Below are 24,691 nucleotides of genomic sequence, written 5' to 3'. Positions count from 1 at the left end.
CGGATACTCGAATGAACAAAATACATATTATTATTCACACCATGAATGAGAATACTATGCTACTGATATTGAAACAAATACTAAAAGACCACAACATTGAAATATGGGTATTCGTTTGACAGCATGATTCTTTATGCAGGCCTGATGGGCAATTATTGATAAATTAAAGTCATGAACAAAATAATTTCGTCCAATACAATATGTTAATATCTTTCGAAAGTTTACAGACAACTATTACTATTGAACATGTTTAGTTATTTTGATCATGTGCCATGTATCTTTAGCGATATTATATTTCGGTAAAACAACTTTGTGTAACATGTAGATAAGTGCTGATTTAAATAGTCAAATGTGTTAACATTTTTTTAATTATTTTGAGTGTGTGCATTGTTCTATTGAAATTGAAATGATATATTTTTCTTGCGCCCCTGTTTATTACGTATCACCCACCAGTGCTGTTTCCGCCAAAATATATGTGTTCGTTAAACACCAAAATTATTTATGCACAACTCGTTGTCAAGTAATAGTTACACATATGCACGGTATTTAAGCGTCCATTAACAATATTGTATTGTCTTTCGAAATTCTTAATAACTGTATGATTAAGTTTTCAGTTTGGACCTGTTCCACTGAAACAATTAAAAACAGCATTTTGTGCTAATGAACATTTTTAATTTATTTGAGTGTGTGTACTATCAAGGCAGAGACTTCTGGCGATAAAAGTTATCTCTGGTGTATTCACGAAGTCAATAATGACAACCACGATTGACAAACGGGCAACGATCGAAGGACAAAGGGTGTTCACAAAAACTCATTAAGTGCTCAAGTTCCCTTAAACATGACTTGCTTAGTGTGTTAACCTTATTAACAAATCTAGTATATTATCATTTTGTAGATTTACATACCTCAATATGCAGTACAAATGATCACATACACGTTAAATTTCTCTAACAAGCGACCCCTGTTAGTCAAGAGTATATATAAAGTCATTTAACTTTTCTAATTGCCTAATGCAACCTCAATGTCCCACTTTCTCACAACTAGGAATCTTCTCATTACAATTAAATGTTGTTATTATTCATTAATAACATATAATGTCTGACAAACAAAGAAGAACAACCTGACAATATGCGCAAGCCCATCCTATTGCGACACACGATATAGTAGTATTCTAAATTGGGTTCATAAGATGCTAAGAGTTCTAAAGGAACACAATTTCCCTTTAAAGTAATAAATTTGCAATCAAAGGATTATGATTTCCTGAATAATCATTATGCGGATCAATTTAGCAATATGAACATGTTTAACCTTTTAGGATGTCTTTATAAAAAGATTATATAAAAACATGACCATAAGTGCCTAATAAATCACGCGGAAATTAATGATTACCCAAAGGGCAATGACTTCCTGAAAATCACAGGAACAGAATGTAAAGATACTGCACCTTCATTTTTGTCAGATACGGATTATTAAAAAAAAATGGGGATCTTAAGAGGAAACACAAACTCATTAAAAACTGTCATATCATGAATCAAAAGGTAAAACTCATGAAAATTCGTTGATGCAGAATGACAAGAAAATGTGCTAATGTCTACACAATAAAGTCGTTTGATAACGTTTAAAATTTATTAAAGTGATATTACTCCTTCAAAAGTGATTGGAGAGGAACGACCGAATAATCTGGGTATGGCAACACTATAAGGATTCTGCGTGTGAAATGTCATCAAATTTCGAAAATCATGTATGAGATTTCTCGTAGCAACACCTTATATTTATTGAGATACACCAATATCAATGACATGTAGATAACTCCTGACAAACCATTGGAATAATTATTTGGTACATCGTAACCACTATTAGTTTAGGGAGACAAATAACCCCAAAAAGATTGCTTTAGAACCTGATTTAGAAATCTGATCTAACATTATTTCTTGCCAAATTTGAAGTCCGAGCCAAGTTGTTAATGATGAATATGGCTAATATTTTTATTCATTTGAATTTGATAATAGTTGGTAAATTTATCACTTACGAACAAAAACGTGGTCTTAAAATGTGTGAAAAAAAGTTTGAGATCTACTTTCGGATATATATGATTAAAAAAAATATTGAATTCAATGAAAACGAGTCTAACTGGTCAGAAAATACATGTTTAAACAGCAGAATGTTTTCGCTCATTCTTAAAAATGACAGCTTTTGAGAAATTCATTCACTCGTCCTTTCAAAATATGAATCTTCTTTTTCATCATCCGATAGAGAACTCATTCTAAATATTTAAATTTTGTGCCGGCGCGTATTTGTTAAGAGGTGTCAACTGTACAAATGTGTTCAGTAGCTGGGTACAGGATCACCTGACATTGTGGGAATCGGTTAGTGGTGATTTTTGTGAATAACCTTTTAAAACAATTTTAGAAAAGACAGATGTTTATGCTGCGTATGACAATGGGTAAAACATCAGAATTACTTTATTAAAAAATTCTATGTGTACTGCATTCGTTTATGCTTCACACAACGTGAAATTTTGACATTTTGTTCTCAATACTTTTAGTTCACATTGACGAAAGGAAATATAGAGGATATTTGTTGGATTCGATGAAATATCGATTTTATTTCACGAGTGATCATATAAAATAATATTTTCACAAGTGGCGCAGCCACGAGTGAAAATATGTATTTTTAATGATCACGAGTGAATTACAATCGATATTCCATCGAATCCAACAAATTTTCTTTTTATTTTATGCTTTTTCACCGTAAATTTACATTGTAAAAGAGTTTAACTGGATAGTTTCGCTGGAATTATGACGTCATTTCGTCGAAAAAATGACGTCATTTCACAGAATAACATTGAAAAATTTCGTTATTGTTCACTGTTATTTTTCACTGTTTCAAACAGTGAAATACCAGTTTTATTTCACTGATATTTCTCTATAAACCACCGGAAAGCATAAAATAAATACAGTTTATTACATGTGCTGTCATCTCTATTCCCTATTTATTTGTACAATAGAAAAGTATATTCCATTAATCATATAAAAAATTTACAATAAATACAAACAATTTAGTACACGGCAGACGTGACGCGGTGTTAGTACTTAATACTTTCCAGCCCGTGAATTACAACAATTCACATGGCACCACGGCATCATTGACAATACTTTCAGTATTGTATTTACATGCTTAATAATAAAACAATTGTTTCTATGAATATGTCATTTGACTATAAAATTAAAGCATTACAAATATTCATAAATGCATTTACTATAAACAGCTGTTGAAAGTTTGCATTCACTAAATCATGACAATTTGCGACATTCAATTTACAGCCAGTATTCCCGTTATCACAAGAAATCTAGGTCGAAACCTTACATAGTTACGCCGAAAAACGGAAAGACTATTAAAACAAAGGGTTGAACCTCTTATACAATTGTAATTATTATAATTCTATAACTAATGTGGCTTATAGGCAGTGCTTCAAACTTAAGATTTCAATCAAATATATTAAAACGTTGAAATGCTATCTAGTTAAAATTGTCGTGCGCATACTTTTAAACTTTACTGTAATACAGGTTAATAGGCGCAAATTGTTAAAGACACATACTCCGTATTTAATTACATGAATCATACAATCCTGTGCTTTGAGCATGAAAAGCCAACATATGCGCCACACAAAACTTCCACTTTAAAAAGGAAAATGTACTTTTTGAAAGCGGAAGAGCTGCACGTTGCCTATTACCTGCACACGAGGTGTCCTGAATAAGAATGTCATCTAACGCTATATCCCCTTTAAACGAGCTCCCGACGGAGGCCCCTATTTTAATTTCGTACTCGTTGGGGACCGCTGATGCTGGAATGCTGACGGTCGCCTCTTTCCAGGCTTCACCTTTGTTACCGGACTCGTGGAAAACCATCTGCGTCTGTCCCGAGCACTTGTCCTACACATTGAATAAACACAAGTTTCTTCTAAATATATTGTGGTAAACTAGTGGACTGCTAACATAAGTCTCTTGGATATAACGTTTAAATATGCATTAGACATGTCTTAAAGAGGCCTTTTCACAGATTGTGGCATGTATTGAAGTTTGTCATTAAATGCTTTATATTGATAAATGTAAACATTGGATCTAAAAAGCTTCAGTAAAAAAACAAGAATAAAATTATAGAAAAAAGATACTCTCGCTTGGGCTCAAACCACTTACCCCTAAAGTAAAAGTCTGTCGCTTAGACCACTTGGCTATCCGTGCTCGTACAATGAGCGATCAATTTTATACTTTATATAAACAATCCTCAAAATATCACAAAATATAACGACAACAACAGAACTCTCCAAATTATTCAATCGTTTCGCGTTGCAACGCTTTATAATTTTCAGGTTTTTTACTCGTCAAAAGATGCATATAATGGATATTTTAGAGCATGGTAAATGTTAAGTATTACTGTTTCCTCAAAAATATCATAACTACAACGAAGCGAATCTGAAACAAAAATATTTTCAAATTTGTCAATTCACCATAACGTAAAAATGCCAAGTTAATGCATTTGTAAATGTTAAATATGCATGTGACACCGATTACTGATATATATATTGGCAACTAGTAGACTTGTGCGCTCGTAATAGATAACTACGCGTTGTTAAGGTTCGTACCTTTATCTGACTTTCAAAAAGTAACGTACAATAACAAGTATAAAAATATGACGTCAAATAAAACGTGAACGTTTTCGGCGACGTCGTGCGACGACGCGCCAAAATCCTAAGATTCTCCCGCCGACAAAATAATATATCATAATAATAAATGCAACACTATCATGTTCAAGGAAAAATATCAATGGTAATGCACTCAAATAGTTACAACATTACATCATGTTTATTATCACTGTTACTAAGTGTCCATCACCTTAAGTTCCATTGCATATAGTTTAACTCTGGGTCGTGTCAACAGTCCATTTGCGGTTTTCACGTGCGCTGCACGCGAGAGTCCATCATGCCCAGGATCAGCTCTTGAACGACTCCCATGTTCCATCGCAACCTCGGCGAGAAATCGACATGCACAATGACAACACCACCTACTCGTATAGTCTGCTCGGTAGTCCCTCCCGTCTTATGGTGCTCGCGTAGAGACGTCAAGTATTCACGTTTCCAGCACGCCCAGTATTGGTCGATGACTCGTCTGTGTTGGTCAAAACGCCGTACTGCGTTATCTCTGGTATGATTGTACCAAATGATATCGTCTGCATCGGGAATGTCGTATGTAGGCAGTGACGTCATCCGCTTGCCGTACAACAGATGAGCGGGTGTTAACGGCTCTGAATCTTTACGTGATGTCGAAACGAATGTCAGCGGTCTGTCATTGACAATTGCCTCTACTTCAGTGACGACGGTCTGCAGTGTACATGTATGTAAGTCTACCGAAGCATTATCAAGTAAGTTCTTTATGGTCTTCTTCGTGATGCCTATTAGCCTCGCCGCAGCTCGGAAGGTGGTCGCATTGTCTGACATCATGATCCTCGGTACGGATCGTCGGCTGACATACCGTCTAAATGCCAGCATGAAGGTTTCTTCTGATAAGTCGGGAACAACTTCAAGGTGCACGGCTCGTGTACTGGCGCGGGTAAATAGACAAATGTACACCTTCTGTATACCTGTTTTCTCTCTGACGTGAAGGGCGCCCATAAAGACTACGCCAGTAACAATGAACAGTGCCTCGTCAGAAACTCTGTCTTTCGGAAGTGGAGGGGAGGGAGGCGCTCTGTAGCGTCTGCTGTTGATATTCAAGCACGTAGTACATTTCCTTAAAATACCCTTGACTCGCTGGCGAATTGAAGGTATCCATAATTTTCGCCGTATGTGAGTTACTGTCTGCAAAAAGCCAGAATGTAACTGGCTGCAATGAGCGTCTTTAATGATCGATGTCGTAAAATGACTACGTGAATATAGGAGATACGGGAATCTTTTATCTGCAGGTATTCGTGCGTTGTGAATCCTCCAGTCACAGCGAATGCATCCATCATCGTCAATGGAGAGACGTAATTGCTTAATGATGGACTGTCGTATGTTGTTATTTTTAAGCTCTGTCATTACGTCACTGTAGCTCTGGTTATGGACACTTCGTATCAATGCTTTCTCAGCAAAGTTCATCTCATTCACAGAAATACAGCCGAGTTGTCGAGTTTCTGGTGTTGACCGGCAATTTCTTACGAATCTGTATACGAAAGCAGTAGTACGAATTAATTTCCGGTAACTGCTTTTTTCCGGAAATTAATTCGTACTACTGCTAAATCTTTCGCAATCGACGATGAAGTGAGAATAGGTTGCTTACATCAGGTTGGAGGTCTGTACGCACACAATTTCATCATTATCATAATCTTTTTCTTCTTGTTCCTCTTCTTTGTTTTCTTCTTCTTTTTCAAACAACACAGTCGTCATTGCTGCTGTATTTCAGGACGACCATTTACTTTTGTCATTCAGCCATGGGGGACCTTCTCTCCAAAGAAGGCTTTTCTTAAGTTGAGACGCTAAGATGCCGCGTGTCTGAAGATCCGCCGGATTGTCGATTGTCGGACAATACCGCCATTCCGCGTCTGGGACGAGCTTCAGGATCTCTTCTACTCTGTTCTTTTCAAAACATTTTAATTGTTTTGTACAATGTATCCAATGCAGCGTGATCTGACTGTCAGACCAGCAGACTACTCTCTTGCAAAGAACAGCTTACATCACGTGCTGGGCGACACGTGCGCCAATGAGCGCCGCCATTAATTCCAGCCTCAGTAGTGATAATTCCTTTACTGGAGCCATTCGGTTCTTGGAAAAGACGAACGCTGAACTCGACGATGTGTTCAGGTATGCGACTGCGCCGTACGCACGTGTACTGGCGTCAACAAACACGTGTAACGCGTAATCTTCATCGACCATGTTCGATTGGCTGTCCGGAAAATACTGTCTCAGAAACGATGACGCCATAGCTTCATTTAAGTCTTCTGCGATGTGAAGCCCGGTGTTAGTTCATGTTCCGGAATTGGTGTGTCCCACGCATATATTCCGCTTCCATAGGTCCTGAATCAGCAACTTTGCACGAATGGTGACTGGGGCTAACTTTCAAAGCGGGTCATACATCTTCGACGTCTGTTGTATAATTCCACGTTTAGTAGCCTATTCCTTGGAATTAATGGAGCGCATGACAAATGGCATCTGGTCTATTTCCGGTTCCCATAGCAAACCAAACACCTTTATCACAGCATCCCTGTCTACGACACCTTCAGCTTCTGCCATAATCCTCAGTGCGCTTGAAGTAGACGTCCATGATCGCATGTAAAAGCCGCCGGCTGCCATCAAATCACGTGCGTGACGAAAGTACTTCAGTACATCAATGTCTGATGTGAAACTTGAAACGACGTTGTCGACGTATATTATGTCATTGCTGAATGTGCTCGCCGCTGGGTTGTCTTTGTTCAGGGTCAAGTGCTTCAAAATTGTTGCGCTTAGAATAAATAGGTAACACGTTTCTCCGAATAAAACCGCTCGGAAACGGTATGTCTTCAATGGACTGCATGGGTCTGTAGCGTCCGACAGCCAAAGGAATCTGGTGACATCACGATCATCTTAATGTAGCATAACGTTGAGGAATGCCTTCTCTATGTCAGAGACAACACCGTACTGTCTTACTCGAAACTTCATCAGTAGCAGTGTGAGATCATTGAGTTCCGGTGGCGTTGAAATTAAACAATCATTGAGACTGGCACTTCCAATTGCTTGTCGACAACAACAATCATAAATAATTCTTATTGGAGTTGTAGCAAAGTCCTTTTTAACCCCATGATGTGAATACGAGCCGGTGTTTTATCGTTTTCGACCCTATCAATAAATCCGCGTCTCTCTTGGTCATTTATGATCTTGCTATAACAGGCAAGTGTTGCTGGGTCTTTACTAAGTCTTCTTATGCTAATTTCTGTTCTCTTCCTTGCTATTTCGTAGTTTGTAGGTAGAGTAGCGTGTTCCTCTTTCCATGGCAATCTTGCTGTGTATTAACCGTCTGAGATTATACACGTGTCTTGGTAGCTTTTCATATGGTCGACTGCGCATGCCTATTCTGCGTCTTCTGGTTTGATGCCTAATGTCTCAATATCCCAGAAGCGTGATACATCTGTAGCTACATGTGCAGTGATAACATCCATAACGGTCGTTCCATTATTTGCGCATTCCGGAAGTGGCCCTGACAATAAGAAACCAAGACGAGATCCAACTGCAGTTGGGCCGTCGCCTCTGATGATCTCATCACCAACGATATCACAGTAATGGTCGGCACCGATCAAAATGTTAATCTCCAAATCTGCTTCTGATGTAACTGGGTGTGCAAGCTTAAGGCCTCGAAGATAAGGAAGATCTGTAACAGATGACCGGAAGTAGTTGGACAGTGGCTTTGCAATGAAGGGTACAATCAACACACGTATCGGAATCTTTTCACCGTCGTCCGCTACCAATTGCACTGTGGATGTGTCCAGTCGCTGTGTCTTCTGGGCTCGATCTCCAAACGCAGATAGATTAATGACGTCAGAACCTTCACGCTTCAAGTGCAGATGATCGGCCATATACTGTGTGATGAAAGACCGATGTGCTCCTTCATCAATTAAAATGTTAGCGTCTAAGCAAAACCCGTGTGAATACACTGGCGCTACCGCAGTTTTTAGCAGCACTGTAGCACCGGTATCATTGTTACAAGCACATTCGATACTTTCATTCGGATGACTTCTGGTAACGGCTGTTCCGTTTCCTGTGGACGGCGTCTTTGCGTGTGTATTCTCGCACAAACTCGTATGGTGTTAACGGGCAAAATTGTTTGCAACTCCATGACGACGGGCAGTCTTTCACTGAATGTCTGTTACTTAAACAATTTAAACACAGTTTCTTGTTCTTCACAATTGATACTCTCTCGGGAATGCTACTTACAGAATAACATGTCACCGTTATGTTGTTTTCAGCAAAATACACATTATGTTCGTCTCTAACTTCTTACTCTCACGTTCACTGACCGTCATTCGCGTATTGGCATCGGTTCGCTTCTGTCGATTTCAGTTCACCCGGGCACTCGAATGGAAGGCTGCTGTCGGAAATGGTGTGTCGCGTATTTTATGACTGTTCTCAACTTCCATAATATCGATCTCGCGAAAAATAGCTTGCCTCAAATCTGAAAGAGTCCACGTTCCGCTTTTATTTCTCGGGCTAGATTTCTGCGGGTTTCCGACGGAAGTATTTCTAAAATGATAGGAATCAACAGATTACCGTAGGAATCATGTGCCTCTCCAAGTGCCTCTAAACCTCGGATGTTGGTTTCCAAACGATCGTAGAACAACGAAGCTCTCGGATGTTTGCGGCGGGTGACGGCAGCTGTAGTAAGTTGGAGATGTAGGCAGCGGTGATCTTCTGAATCTGTCCATACCGCTGTTATAGTAAATTTATAGCTTGCTGGTAGTTGGCGTTACTTAGCGTAAATCCCTCAATTGTTCTGGCAGCTTCGTCTTGCATAAGATATTTCAGGTCTGAAAACTTCTGTATGTCAGGTAAGTGGGGGTTGTTGTGTACGGCGGATGAAAACGAATCCCAAAACGTAGGCCAGCTCATTAATTCACCATTGAAAATCGGGAGTGTTAATTTTGTTAAATGATGTGGTATCTGCCGCTTGTCGTGTACGTGCTGTACCATCTCGCGCCGTTCCTGTACTGCTGGGGCTTGTATGTGCGGCATCGATGACTGGTTAGTGTTTCCAGCTTTATGTTCAAGGCTAGCGGGTGGGGCGCTCGAACCGTGTTTAGCGTTTGCTAAATGCTTCTTATATCTTTGCAACTTTAAGTTCAGATGAAAACTGTATGCAGCTGTATCTCTAAGCTCCGTAGCAATATTTTCCGCGTCGAAGGTGTTTGCTATCTTCTTGTCAACAGACTTAAAAAATGCGAGAACGGCATTGATCATTTCAAAGCGCAGCTTAAATTCATCGTATGAGTTATTTTCCTTTGCCGTTTCAAGTTGCAAAAAAAAAGTCTTCAAGCGTAGCCCGATGTCCGTCTCTTGCTGCTAATAACTTCTGTAGGATCATTTTTGTGGCCACGGCACCAAAATGTGCGATCGTAATAGATAACAACGCGTTGTGTAGGTTCGTACCTCTATCTGACTTTCAAAAAGTAACGTACAATAACAAGTATAAAAATATGTCGTCAAATTAAACGTGAACGTTTACGGCGACACGCCAAAATCCTAACAAGACTAGAGCACAATTTATTTCCTAAATCCTAACCGCGGTCTGCGTTTTCGTAAGAACATGGTGACAATGTGATGAACAGTGAATGTGTGTCATTAACAAAGCCCAATCCCGTATGTAAAACTCTCTTTAACGCCTATACTTCGTCAACGTGGTCTTCTCAACGCTATCTCTAGGCGTGCTTTAAACTACCGCATCCTCTTCCACTTCAACGCTCTAAGAACGAATGAGCATCATATTAAACAGAACGTCCTAATGTTCTGAGAATGCATACATTGTCAAAACTAAGGAGTATGTTTCCGCAGACGATTGGATTCCAGCATACCTCATTTAACCTCCTTTAGGCAAACAACGTTTGATGCGGAGTTTAAAGTTATATTATGGGCATTTTGAGCTGAAAAGAATTAACAGGTACAAAGAGTTAGTTAAAATGTGGTTACTGACCAAATATCTGAAACTCATCTTGCTACCAGTTGTTTATAAAAATATATTTTATATTCGATAATCTTACGTGACCTACCCAATCCTCTAAGCCGAAATGATCCGTTAAAAAAATTGTGTCTTTGTGTCGTATGAACGAATCTGCACAAAAACTAAATTTAGGTTCACATTGTACATGCGTGATCAGTTGTCAAACGAAAGTAGGGTTGATATTCAAATGCATTATTTTTCTCTCTCCGGGATATTGTTTTAGTATGTTGATGCTGCATTAACAAATATAAGTGTATATGAAGTGAAAACCCCAAAAATAAACAACGATTGCGATAGAACTTATAAACTGTTAAATGCCCATTATATCACTTTAATACTTATTCATGTATATAGTTAAAATTTTAGGTTTTACATGTATTTCAGAATACGATGGGCTTGAAGCCCATGAGAACACATACATATCAAAAACAAAGTATTAAATGACTATAGGCATGTACATATATAATTTTTAGCAATTTAAATTTAGAATAAACAATAAAAGGAATTTACGACTCTTAAAACATGCATATTGAAAATAAACAGCTATTTTTAACATGTGTATATATATATATATATAGCACTGTTTACGTACTAATTTAAGGTAGGTATATTATATGCATATTGTAGAGTCGTATCTTATTCAAATAAAATTGAATGTTCTAAGAATGTGTATACATAAAGCATGTATTGCTATGACTACAATTAGACAGTACTATATGGAGAGAAACTATTGATATCACAATTCAGTTATCAGTTTAGTTGCTTTAAAAATAAATGTTGCAAGATATTCAATTGTTTTTTGCGTCGTCAGTTTGAAAGAGCTCGATAAATTTTAACATATTTTTATGATTCCAATAATATATATGTATATATTGTTTTCTAAGACTTAAAAATTGGACATTCGAGTAAGACATCGAACTAATCTTCGAGAACGTTACAGTGTTTACATTTTCTGTAATCATACGGTGTCTTTTTAGGCTTGTCTGTGAGCAGATACTATTAATCGCGTAAACTCGAATCTAAATTGTTTAATATTTACAACATTTAGATAAGGCTTAAATCTAACATTTCCGTAAATGCAATAGTTTTTACCCCTTGTCGTTTGTATAAAATAAATATAATATAATTTAATAATATAAATATAATATATTTCATATACAAGTATAGTTCTAAGTATTGCTCTCACCACAATAGTGACGTTAAGGTTCCCAATGTCGGCGCCGAACATGTTGTAGAAGAATGAGAGGCACGTGGGTTGATTTGCCGGAAGTGGGTGGGACACAATTGCCGCGTTGTTACCCCGCGTGCGGGGATCGGAGGCTTCGATGTAGATGTACTTCCCGGCCCCGCCTTTGAATAATCAGAATCAAAAATAATTCCATAATGGTATTGCATGAAAACAGGAAGTTAAACGGTAAACACATGTCTAGATTCGGTGAACCATAGTTTATAACACATTTAATTTAACTACACACAACTCTGCAGTACAATTCAATACAACAGTAATATTGTTTAGTGAATATGACAAGAATTCAAACGTTCCTAATACAAACTCAACGTCCTAGCACATTCGATTGTCATACGCATGCCTTATAAGGTGAAGATGGCTATCAAAACGGTGACCCAGAAGGGTTTGTTAGGAGACGGATGCGGAAAGAAAACCATATGAACACACTCAGATGGATAGACGGAAAACATACTCACCATGAGTTGTGTGGTCACCAGGGGGGCCGGTGCCGGATGAGTTGGTATTTCCAGACTGAAATGTCCAATTAAAAACGTCGTTCGAATCCTGGCGCCAACTGCAGAGGTTGTTGTTCTCGAAATTACACTTGTCCTCAAATCCAGAACCTGGAAATTATTAAAGGGAAACTAGTCTTAAACCGTCACCTTTAATCATTTAACATAAGTAACGCTATTCAGTTCCTTAATATATTTTATGTTATCGTTTGTCTTTTCCTTATGGGACACACTGATAATAAACTTTTATTTTTTAATCAACAAATCTTATTTCTCCGAAATCTTCCTTGTCAATTGGCGGGTTAAACAATAAAGTAAAAAAGGTTGATATTTTCATGACGTGCACAATATTTCTGCAATTGACATAAGAGCGTTAGTAAAGTATTTTGAGCATAGGGTTGAGATTATTTTTGTTTGTTTTGTTGATTGATTTGCTTAACTACGATTCGTTCGTTCGTTTATTGAATACATATAAACGAGCATCCTAATCGAATAAAACCAATTCGTCATGTCAGAAATATAACATGACCGCAAAATTTCGGACCTTGGTTTAACATAAAACATTATTGATACCACGAGACAATGTTGATTTTATGAAGCGGGTTTTCAATGACGCTTTTTGGTACATACGGTAAACGGCCACGTGGTAAATCTGGGTCACCACGTTCCCGCCGCTGGACGCGTTGCAGACGTAAATCCCGGCATCCCCGATCGTCAAGTAATCTGTCACATGGACTTTGGAACCTTTCAATAGTTGAACAATCATCAAATTTTAAGTAAAAAGTTCATAAAAGGGTTTTAAACATTATTATCGACTATTTTGTTCTTACACTCACTACCGGAATCTAAGGGCAGGGCCCACATTCAGCACGTTTTGTCCTCAAGATTGTTTTGTTTAAACACAATTTATTTAAATCTAAATGATTTAAATGATTAATTAAGAACGACTTGTTTATGCAAAAAATCACATATGTAAATGAACTAAAGTTTGCAAATGCTCTTACAATTTTGCTTAGTGTGCGGTATGATTTATACATTAATCTAAACATGGGCTAGTAACTACACCAGGGTCGTATCTGAGTAGCATGATATGAATAAAATGAATTTTGTTTAGTACTACTTTGGAAAATTTATATAACGCCAATGAATAACGTCTATTTAAATGCGTAAAGCCTACCTGTAACGTTGAGACTGCGCCCACATGATCCTTGTTTCGACCAGGTATAGGTCGGCTGCGGCTGGCCGGTAATCGTACAGTTCAAAGTCAGAGGTTGGTTCGCCTGATAAGTCAAAAAGACTTCACTTTGACCCACCGGTTGCATGCTCGCTGCAAAAACAACAACAACAAAGAGCATCAATCCTCTTTGTTAAATATCCACGCATCAGAACGACACATAATTGTTTAATGGCGGCGATAATGCTTACATTTCTTCAATTCTAAGATGGCACGAAACATGCATGTTTGCAGTTTTAATCGGAACTACGATTGGCGATGTTCTCTTATATATCTGGACCGAATTTACTCAACTAATTATAGGGCAACTAAACAGTGCCGAAACTCTTCTACAACGCTTGATAACATAACAATTTCATTGCGTTAAGATATTCTTGTAATACAATGCCAACTATCAAATTGTCTTCTTTTTTCTTTTTGAATCTTTTTAAACGCTGGCAAGGCTTTGAATTACTTTTCACATATTCCATAAATATAACACAACCTTTCTAATGTTCGCACAGAAACATCGACAAATCAGCTGGTGGCCGCCATTGTAAACACAAGTTAGTATTTTTTGTCAATTTAACAACACCAGTTATCATGGTGCAGGATCACGTGACTTTGTGTAGTTCTCAATTAAATGTTAATGGATGTAAACACACCGGTAGTTGTTTTTTTACGTTGTTTTATACAAATCGTTGTTTTATTTTGAAATCGGCGTTAATGTTTCAGTAGTTGTCGTAATGACTTAAACACAATGTTCTGGGTATAAAATTTGATTGAAACACGCGGAATTTCATTTCAGATCGGTTTTGATAAATACCAAAGGTTCGAATCGTCAAAAGTCAAAATTCTACTTTTCGACTTGTCTATTCATAAAAAAGCGTGATTAAAATTAACCCGTTTCAAAATGTAGGTCATTTAAGCAATTGGTGAGTAACAATACACAACTCTTTCGTTTGCATATAGTTGTTTTTATAATGCCTTTAAATGTGGGAAAAAGTGCTCGTGATAAATTTCTCAACTAAGTCATAACAAAACCTTATCCTAAAATGTAAATTATGAACATAAATTTACCGTTTAAGAATGAAATGACATATGGACCTTTTGCAATTTCATTCCTACACTATCCGATAATGTTGCATGTTTCTCTCTAGAAAACTTCAGCATGGAACAGAAGTCAAATAAGCATCCTGGATGCTCGTCTTTTAATCTATGAAACTTTCTATGATTCCTTGCTTGGTATGCACAGGAACGTTAATAAGTATATTCTGAACCAAAACGTGTGTTAAAATTGAACTCTGCATACTTGTTTCACAATGACGTACTAAACTCTGCATACTTGTTTCACAATTTACCGCCGCTACCACTGCAGCACGAGTGACGAATTCACGGACTCGGCGAACAGGGATCAACATGCACATTATGCGATATTTATTTTGAGTTTGTAATTTGACTATAGGCTCAGATAAACAAATCTTATTTTGGAGAATCGATAACACAAATAAAATACTGAAGTCAGTTATACTGTTATACAGTTTATGGTATTTTACTTTCAAACTCGCATACGTCGCAAATGTTTAAAGGAACCTTTTTACAGATTTTGGCAGATATTAAAGTTTGTCATTAAATGCTTTATATTGATAATGTAAACATTGGATATAGAAAGCTTCAGTAAAAAACAAGAATAAAATTAAAGAATAAAAATAACCCTAAACTGTGCTCGAACCACTAGCCCCTGAAGTTAAAGTCTAACACTAAGATCACTCAGCCATCCGTGCTCATGCAACGAATGATTTTATTTTATACTTTATATAAGCAATTCTCGTTGTGTCACAAAATATAACGACAACAACAGAACTCTCCAAATTGTTCAATCGTTTCACGTTGCAACGCTTTATAATTTCAGGTTTTTAAATCGTTAAAAGGTGCATATAATTGATATTTTAAAGCATGGTAAATGTTCAGTATTACTGTTTCCTCACATATATCACAACTACAACGAACATATGCGAATCTGAAACAAAAAATTGTAATTGACAATTTATTAAAACTTGTAAAGACCCCTTTAATATATATAATTATAAAAGTAAAAATTATACATTAGCGAATATAGAGGCTTAACTTCAAACAAAACTTATTCACTCGTTTTCAAAGGAGATTTTGGTATCGCATTTGAATAATTTAACACGTATTTATATCGTTAAAATTAATGCCAATACATGTATATTTGGCCTGGGACGTAGCCCCAAGGCCATAGCAATGGGACCAATTCCTTAGCCGATCGGAATCGGCTGGCTGCCAAAAACAAAAGTCCCCAAACTCCGATTTACCACTTAATTCAAGCGCAAAAAAAGTAGTTCTTCGCAGATCTCAATAACCCGCCTTGTAAATACAGACCATCACTATATAACATGACAGTATCATAAAAAGTGTAAAAAAATATGATTGAAGCAAAATTGCTCAGCGTTGGCTACGACATAGTTTTTATTGTTAATATATTCATGCGAGGATAAGTTACTCACTTGACGGTCTAGGCCGAGTGATACGAGTGTTAACGGAGACAGTAAGAATTTTTTGTTCTGATACATTTTTGAAGACATTACATTTGGTATTTATAAATATATTTTAAAATATTTTATTTTGCGTTAACAAGACATGCCAGACAAAATGTAAATGAAAAAAAATCACGATCATTCTCGGAAATAGACGAAGTAACCGGAAATGGTATTTCACTGCGCAGATCGAGCGCGAAAGTCGAGCGCGAAAAGTTCTATATGAGACAAAGTACACAAAGTACACAATCTGTACACCGTTCTTTATCAGGGAAAGTGGATTTTCTTTTGTATTAAGTCAAATAGATCAATTCCGTCATTTTTCGACACCCGTTTAATTCCGACACCTTTGTCAATCAAATTTTCGGGGGCTTTACAGATACTAACCTTCAGATTGCGTAGATGAAATAATCAAAGTCAATTTTAGATTATTCCGACTTTTATGTTATGATCGTTAAGAGGACATAAAACTTGTGTTAATGGGCATATTTCTTCCACTGAAATGCACTGAAATAATAAGAATTTAACATTTTTATCGATATAATTTAACCCCGTTTGTCACGGGGTAAACATTTACTTTATAATTACAAAAAATACCGCATCTCGAGTATATGGTTGACCCGAGGATCCCGGGTTCGAATCCAACCATGAGAGTTTATTTAAGAATGCCAAGTAAATCAAGAGTGACCTTCCTTGCAGAAGCTTATGGATATTCATTAATGTCGAAATGTGACCCGAGTATTGGTACCAATTTATTTCCAAATAATCTTAAACGGCAACGATGGGTGCCAAACTTGTCATTTTTAAAAAGAGAAATGATGAAATTTATCGGAAAACGTCTTTTTTCCATGTAATCGTTCTTTTTGTACAAAAAAACTAAATTTAATAAAATTCAAAAAATGTTTTCAACCGAAAATAATACGATTACGGTGTGTTTCTGGTTTGTTTCAATGCACAAATATGTTCTTTAGTTGATCTGTATCCTTTTTGTATGAAATAAACGCGGAATATACACGAATTTTGGTAATGTTCATGCCCACCCATTTGAAAACAAGAAAATTGCGACCGGAAGTTACGGGAAGTCAAAATAAATACAGTTCTTCTGTGGCTCATCTTGAGAAAATCATATATTACAAGTTTTTAGTATGTTTTAAAAAGTTTAAAATGGAACTGCTTTATAATTACTGTTTGATTTGCCAGCAAAAAAGGTGTTTTTTCCACTTTTGTATTCGTCCCCAAAACAATACGTATTTTTTACACCGGGACAGTTCTAGACTCTGTTAGGGTGAAAATACTAAATATAATAATTTAGTAAAAATATTGTTGCATTTGATTGTCTAGAGTTTTGCAGGCATTAACAAACAGTTTGGATCCAGATCAGATGTCACAGTTACAGAATGCAGGTCCCTTGCTACGCTTTAGGGGACTGGGGTCGGGGCCCTTAAAAGGGGGGGGGATTTCGCGTCGTTTTGGGGGAAGATGGAATTTTAGAAGATTTAAACAAAAACGCTTCATAACCATGCACCAACCATTTAACATTTAAAATTGCTATATAATTATATATATATATATATATATATATATATATAATTAATACATTTTTAGAGGGAATATTTAGCTGAAATAGGGGACAACAAGTATACTTTTTTTTTGGGGGGGGTGGGGCCGACTTTCGACCCCAAAAAACGTCAAATGAGGTCCCTGGAATGTGACGTCTGATCATGATCCTAACTGTTCAGCCCTGTTTTCAGATTAATTTTCAGATTTATTGAATTATGAGTAAAGTAAATGTGCTCATATTTACCCTCCGCATGTAGCAGTATTCGGTTTTGTGTTTGCTCTTGAAATATTGTGGTATTCTATAATACTGGTAATTTTGATTACAAATTTTGCCATGTTCAAGGCCAAAAAAGCATCAGATGAGACATCGAAGTACATATTTGGTGTTGTTATTCATACATTTACCATGTTTTCTTTTAGAAATTTGCTTAAAAATCATCTTTGTTTGCATTAGAAGAATATTGCATAGTTGGGTCATCTTTTGGTTATTTTTTCACTCGGAGGCCTTAATGACTACTGCCAGTGGGTGTACAAGAACTGTCATAACTCAATTTGGGGATATTCAATTGTTTGTTTTTCTTTTTTGTTAACATGAAGACATAATGTATCGGGAAACTTAAAGGTTTTTAATATTGGATTTATTTAAAAAAAAAAGAGTGTTGCATTGCTAGTATATTATGTTCTTTTTTAGGCATAGTGGATACGTGTTTTTGTCTTTTTATTATAATTTTAGGGATAATCTTTCATTCTGAATAAAAACAATTTTTCACATAAATCTGACGTTCAGTCACTTTAAGCTTGGTGATGTCATTATCAACGTGAAAAATGACGTAATCACATCTTTTCGCGGAAGTCCTGGATCAAAATCGGCACTTTAATTGGTATTTAATTAGAGTTTATTTTTTGTCCTGTTCATAAAATAATCTATTTTTAGGTGCCTTATCAGTTTAGATAAGACATGTGGTTTGGTTGTATAATGTCATAATAGCGATAACAAAGGGTTTTTTTTAAGTAAAGAACATTAAAGAAAAATGCCGTAACATGTAGAACAGATGATGGGAATCTGAAATCAATTGATAAAATACTTGTCAACCTTATATTCATTATACATGCTTGAAGTTGAAATTATGAGGAAAAATTCTATTACTGTCTTCATTTTTATTCATTTGCACATTTTTTAGCTTAAAGTATCAGAATTGAATAAAACAAACTTTAATTGATGTCAGTAAACAGTGAGAATCATTTCACCTCAAACCCTATCAGATTTTGAAATCAAATAAAAAAGTTAGAATTTTTTAATAGTAGAAATTACCTCCCTTTGTACCAAATCTTTTGACAAAATGCTCTGGCGCTACAAAAATCTAATATTTATACAAAATTTAATGCCAAAATAATCATCTTCAGACATAGACCTATCACATTGTATAACAGAAGTAGTTTCTAATAAGCATTCATATTGCAGGGCTTGACACTAACTTATACAGGGTGGTGGCCACAGGGAACCCTGACTATTGAAATTAGAGCAAAATCCTTGGAAAAATCAAATTTTGAGAAAAAACGGGGTGGTTGGGCGGATTTAATATTTGGTCAAAATGTTTATATGGATGATTTCAAGATGAAGTTGGAAGACGGGTCCCTATCCAGCTCTGAGAGAAATCCAGCGTGCTTGTCAACCTCATTGTCATAAAACTTTGTCAAAATGTTGTCAGGACCTAGAGCATGGTGACTCGGGTGAGCGCTTGTTTTTGTACTTTTCTAAGCATGTTTTAACAATAAATACTTAAAATATCAATGAATTTATGTTCTATTTATGTTCTTATCCCTTTGAATTGCTGGTCTGTTGTTTAATGGTTGGGTTTACAGACATTACATTATATAATCAGGTTGATAATGATGAAAAGATCACCCTTTTACAAAAAAAGGCCAAGCTGATATTGTACACTAAGTATGTATTTGCACTTGAGCCTAGGTTTAACTAACTCCAAACGTTTGTTTCAGAGCCAGTTAATAATCCTTACGAAGTCCTCGAGCCAACTTAGCAGATACATTTACGAATGAACATACTATAACTAAAAATCACTCTAATTTTGGCCCCCTTTTGAAAAAGAGGGGGTATATTGTTTTGCTAATGTCGGTTGTTCAGTCTGTCCGTAAAATCGTGTCCGCTCTGTAACTTTTATGCCCCTCTATGGATTTTAAAATAACTTTGCAGGAATGTTTGCCATCATTAAACGGTGTTTGAGAGAACCAGGTCTGTACTGTCAAGGTCACACTTACAGGTTAAAGATCAAATATGGGATTATTATTTGTTTGCGCTGTAGTCAATCTTAAATTGTCAGTGATGTTCACCATTATGAGACGATGTGTCATGCACAAGTTCCAAGCCTGTACCTTCATGATCAATGTTACTCAGAGGATTGGATCTTTTTCTAATGTCCTCTTTTTTTTTGTCAGTTTTTTACATATTTTGAAATAACTTTGCAAGAATGATAACCATCATGACGCAACGTGTCACGAGCAAGGTCCAGGTCTGTACCTAAGGTCAAGGTCGTATTATGAGGTTAAAGTTCAAATATGTGGTTTATGTCCATTGTCCACCACGTAAGTTCATCAGTCTTCAATATATTTTGTGATTGTCACAGTCTATGTGACAGTGCATGTATGTGGGTAGCGGAGGGCATAAATGTCATTCTGACCTTTTGTTTACTAGTATTGAAAGTAGATAGGCATATTAAGAATGAGCAATAAATTAAACCTTCAATTTTATAAGGTCAGCATACATGTACACTGTATCTGGTAGTAAAAGAGCGTGGATCCGTTTACATTTACTTCAGTTTAGTCACTTAACTTCTTCCCAAGCACACTAAATCATGCCTTCAGCGCCTACAGCGCTTTGATTACAATAGTTTTCGCCAAGATAAAATCAATTGATTGCACTAAAAAGACAAAATTAATGAACAACAGAACCGTGCATAAAACGATCATATACAATCTTTATGCATCTGTCCAAAGTACACAGCACAGCTTTAAATTTATTGTAATAAATGCGAAATACATTGTCTATGAATGGTGAACCATTTGAAAACAAATGCATTCGATGATATTGTTAGAATTCCTTAAATATGATATTATCAGACATAACGTCATATAGTTTGAATATGTGAAGTTGCTAACTGGAAAGAATTGTAGTAGCCACAATTGGCAGGGCAGATGCTGAAGGTCTTGAAAATAAATTGATATTGCTGTTGGTTTGATATTCTGTGAAATATAGGTTTTTATTTGTTAAATCATGCCTTCAGCCTTTGTTAAAGCCTAACAGTGTCAAATCTTTGGAAATGTAACATGTTTTACCAAAAAATCATGAGAGATATCAGCTTATCGTTTAATAACAAACACACACACACACACACACAGCGAAACATATTTTACTGTTCAATTAATATTTGAATCATTGAATCATTGATGACGTCATATGTAGGGTTCGATTCGACTCAAGACATTTATATAACACTTGTTCTTTTCCAAAAGAAACAAACGTTTTTTATTAACTGACAGGAGGTGTGTTCCATTATTTTATATATTTCGTACATATGTTAATTTGATGCAGGATCATGTGATTTTGTTGTGTTCCCAATTAAAAGTTAATGGAAGTTAACACATCGATAAGTGCTGCTTTTTCCAAATTACTTTTTAAACCAAATTTTCTAAAACATTTCAACTAGTTCATAAAAACAGATTTTTATGCTGCTTATGCCAAATTGAATGAATGTGAAATACATCAGAATTACTTAATTTAAAAAGCCTGTGTTCTTGTTCAAAACGTATATGTATACTGCACGATTATGCTTCATGCAACGCGAACTTTTGTCACCAATTTCAGACGTATTGAAGGATTTATTCTTATACCTTAAGATAAAACAAGTCCATACCGCCGCAAAAGCATGCTAGTATCGAAATAACGTTTGCCTTATTGTTCGTCAGTCAGTGAACCATTTTTCTGATGATCGGCTATTCAAAATATCCTACTAAGAGCATTGTGATTTAATTCCGAAAGATTTCTAAATAATTGTATTATTGAACACATTTTACTAGGAGTGGTAGTAACATACGTGAATGTATTTTTTATTTTGCTTTCTGTATTGCTCTTATTCAAAATATAACATATAGTGTTCGTTGCTCAGCACATTGTGCATGTGAATAATTTAAGATCGTCTTATTAAACCCTTCTGGTATATAGACTGCATGTTGCATTAATGACGGGTAGCTTCTATTAAGAAATAAACAGCTTCTGGTCTTTTCTTTTCGATATTTGAATGGTAAATGAAGCATTATTTTTTTTTAATGTATGACATTGTGACACATTTCAAGCGAACTATGTAGATAACTCATTACCGCGCAAGATGATTTAATGGCAATTACAAAATCTATTGTAACTGATTGACTCCTTCCCAGTATTCAATCAATGCACATTTGGAGCACTAACTTAAATTTAAAGTCGTATTTTTGGCTTTTTGAAGCATGTCCGTTTAACAAAAATATTATTTTATTTACCAATTTATATGCTTTATCCGAATACTGACAAACTACCCCATTGCGATGCATACGCTATCACAAAATGTGAGTTTTCCACCTTATTCCCAATATATTTTGGTATTGAGAATACTTCAGTATTCCGTCGTTTAAAAGCCATTTCTTCAGGTTAGATGGATTTTAAAATAACTGGTAAGAATTTACAAGTATTGTAAGACAGAGTGTCACTCATGAGTATGATGTAATCCCTTTAAAAACAAAACATTGACTTCATGAATTAATGTTTTTACATTAATTATTAATTTTATTTGTATTAAATGTAATTTTCATTTTATTTTATATTAGATATAATTATTATATATTATAATCATATTAGAATAGCAAATGGTTACCAAGAACAAAAGAAATAAGTTCATGTTTTTATACCAGTCTTTACCTACAGCAAGAAAACACTTCGCAAGCAAATTCTTATTAACAACAACGAAACAAAACATATATTTCGGTTGATGTTAAAGACCTATTAATATAATAGAATTCGGTTCAACAAAACACATATCCCAAGTTCCAAGAATATAAATCAGGATTGGAAAAACAGTACGCAAACTGATCACAGGTCACTTATTCAGCACCTAGGAATTATAAAAATCTATTAATACCAGTTAATTGGTCACTGATTCATCAGAAAAACATACCAAGGAACTTACCAAAAAAAGGAAAAACCGATTAATACCAGTTAGCACTTTTGTGGAAAACTATCTTACGGAAAGTCCGGAGATAGCCGACCTATCACGATCGAAATCACACCCCTATTATCAGTATTTAAGCTTCACGCAAACCGTATTTTCTGTCTCGCTTTACAGGTATGATTCTTATAATTATTTACATTTTGGTTATTCATTTGTTGTTTGTATTATTTTACTAAGTGCGGAAATTTATAGTTAATTACTGATTTTAGTTGTATGCGGATGTTATTGTTATAATTAAAATATTATATTGTTAACTCTACAGGATTATTCGGTATGTAAAGAATTGTGTAGAATTTATAATAACTAGACCGCAAACTGATATAACAAATATCAAAATGTAGGCTTATTATTGTTAGTTATTGAAATCCTATGTTTCTGAAAATTACTGTAGAAGTATTTTATTTCAAATGCTATATGACATGCTATTATAAACTGTGCTGTTGATTCACATGTATATTATTTGAAAATATTATAATATTTCTGTGTCTCGCTTTACAGAAATAAAATTGAACTGCCTTGGCAAGATCGTTAGTTTTGAATTATTATCATCAAACCATCAGGCAAGGAATATGTATATATATCTATTTAATAATTAGTGCTTAACACGGAAATGGAAATAACATTTCATGAATAACATTTAACACACGAAATAAAAAATCAAGATATCCTTAAATATCCAAAAGATCCCGAGTAAGAAATAAAATATAATCGGTAGTAAATAGGACCCGTTATAACTTGGAGGAGAATACGGGTTTTGGATGAATTAAAACATTATAAAGGATATCGTAGAAAGTGTGAAAAATGATAATATATAAACAAATATCTACAATAAAATTTTACAATGTCTTACTCACATTTACTTTCTAATCAGGACGAGCTTACACCACCGGCCACCCCAGAGTCAACGCAACCAGCGACAGCCAAGCGAGACAGACCGTCAACAACCAAAAGTGAGTCAAAACTTTATTTAGAAACACCAGAAGATTTCGTTAATAGTGTAAAACATCATGCTAAACAATTAAGAGCAGATTTTCATATAAAATTAAATTCCGTTAAGACAGTTCGCAAAATAACATATTCCGCCAAACCATATCGTACCTATAAAAAACGATCAGATCAAAAAACAACCACGGACGAACAGCCACAACTACAACCAGTAACATATCCAATATCGACACAAGAAACCGATTCAAATAAACCAGAGGGACCCAACCAACTAGATGAACAGACGAGTATAACGTTCATATCACCATTCCATCCACACCTCACTGAGGAACGACAAGACCCACTACCCGAACAACGCCACGACAAGGCCCACTTCCCGAACAACGCCACCAGGAAGGACGGGCAGATCCAACATTCGAACAAACAACGACGGACCTGTTCCCCAAAACCAGATTCGAACCACCACCCTACGGCGATTTTCACCGACGATCCGAGAATCCATCTCCGACAGACGACCAACTTCCTATTCTTTCGCGAGAACATTATTTTGGATTAAATAACGCTAACAATATTTTATTAAATAATCTAACAACAATAACACAATCTAATAGTGACAATATTTACTTGTGTAGGCAGACGCTCCCCAGAGAACCGGTAGCGGCCAGATTCAAACGTTTAACCCCA

General features: G+C 35.8%; 1 protein-coding gene across 1 annotated transcript in view; it reads right to left on the bottom strand.

Moving 5' to 3' along the window:
- LOC127872459 (hemicentin-1-like) overlaps window positions 1-24,691 on the bottom strand; it is a 67,084-nt gene that overhangs the window by 25,658 nt on the left and 16,735 nt on the right. Inside the window, exons 2-6 of the mRNA XM_052415791.1 lie at window positions 13,633-13,782; window positions 13,086-13,199; window positions 12,420-12,566; window positions 11,902-12,065; window positions 3,734-3,932 (exon numbers count right to left, since the gene is read on the bottom strand). Of these exons, the coding sequence (XP_052271751.1) occupies window positions 3,734-3,932; window positions 11,902-12,065; window positions 12,420-12,566; window positions 13,086-13,199; window positions 13,633-13,782 (774 nt within the window). The remainder of the gene's footprint in view (window positions 1-3,733; window positions 3,933-11,901; window positions 12,066-12,419; window positions 12,567-13,085; window positions 13,200-13,632; window positions 13,783-24,691) is intronic.

This window comes from Dreissena polymorpha, chromosome 3 (assembly GCF_020536995.1).
Source record: "Dreissena polymorpha isolate Duluth1 chromosome 3, UMN_Dpol_1.0, whole genome shotgun sequence".
Lineage (NCBI taxonomy): Eukaryota > Metazoa > Mollusca > Bivalvia > Myida > Dreissenidae > Dreissena > Dreissena polymorpha.
The sequence above is the reverse complement of the archived record's forward strand: the minus strand, read 5'-3'. Positions and strand labels throughout refer to the sequence as shown.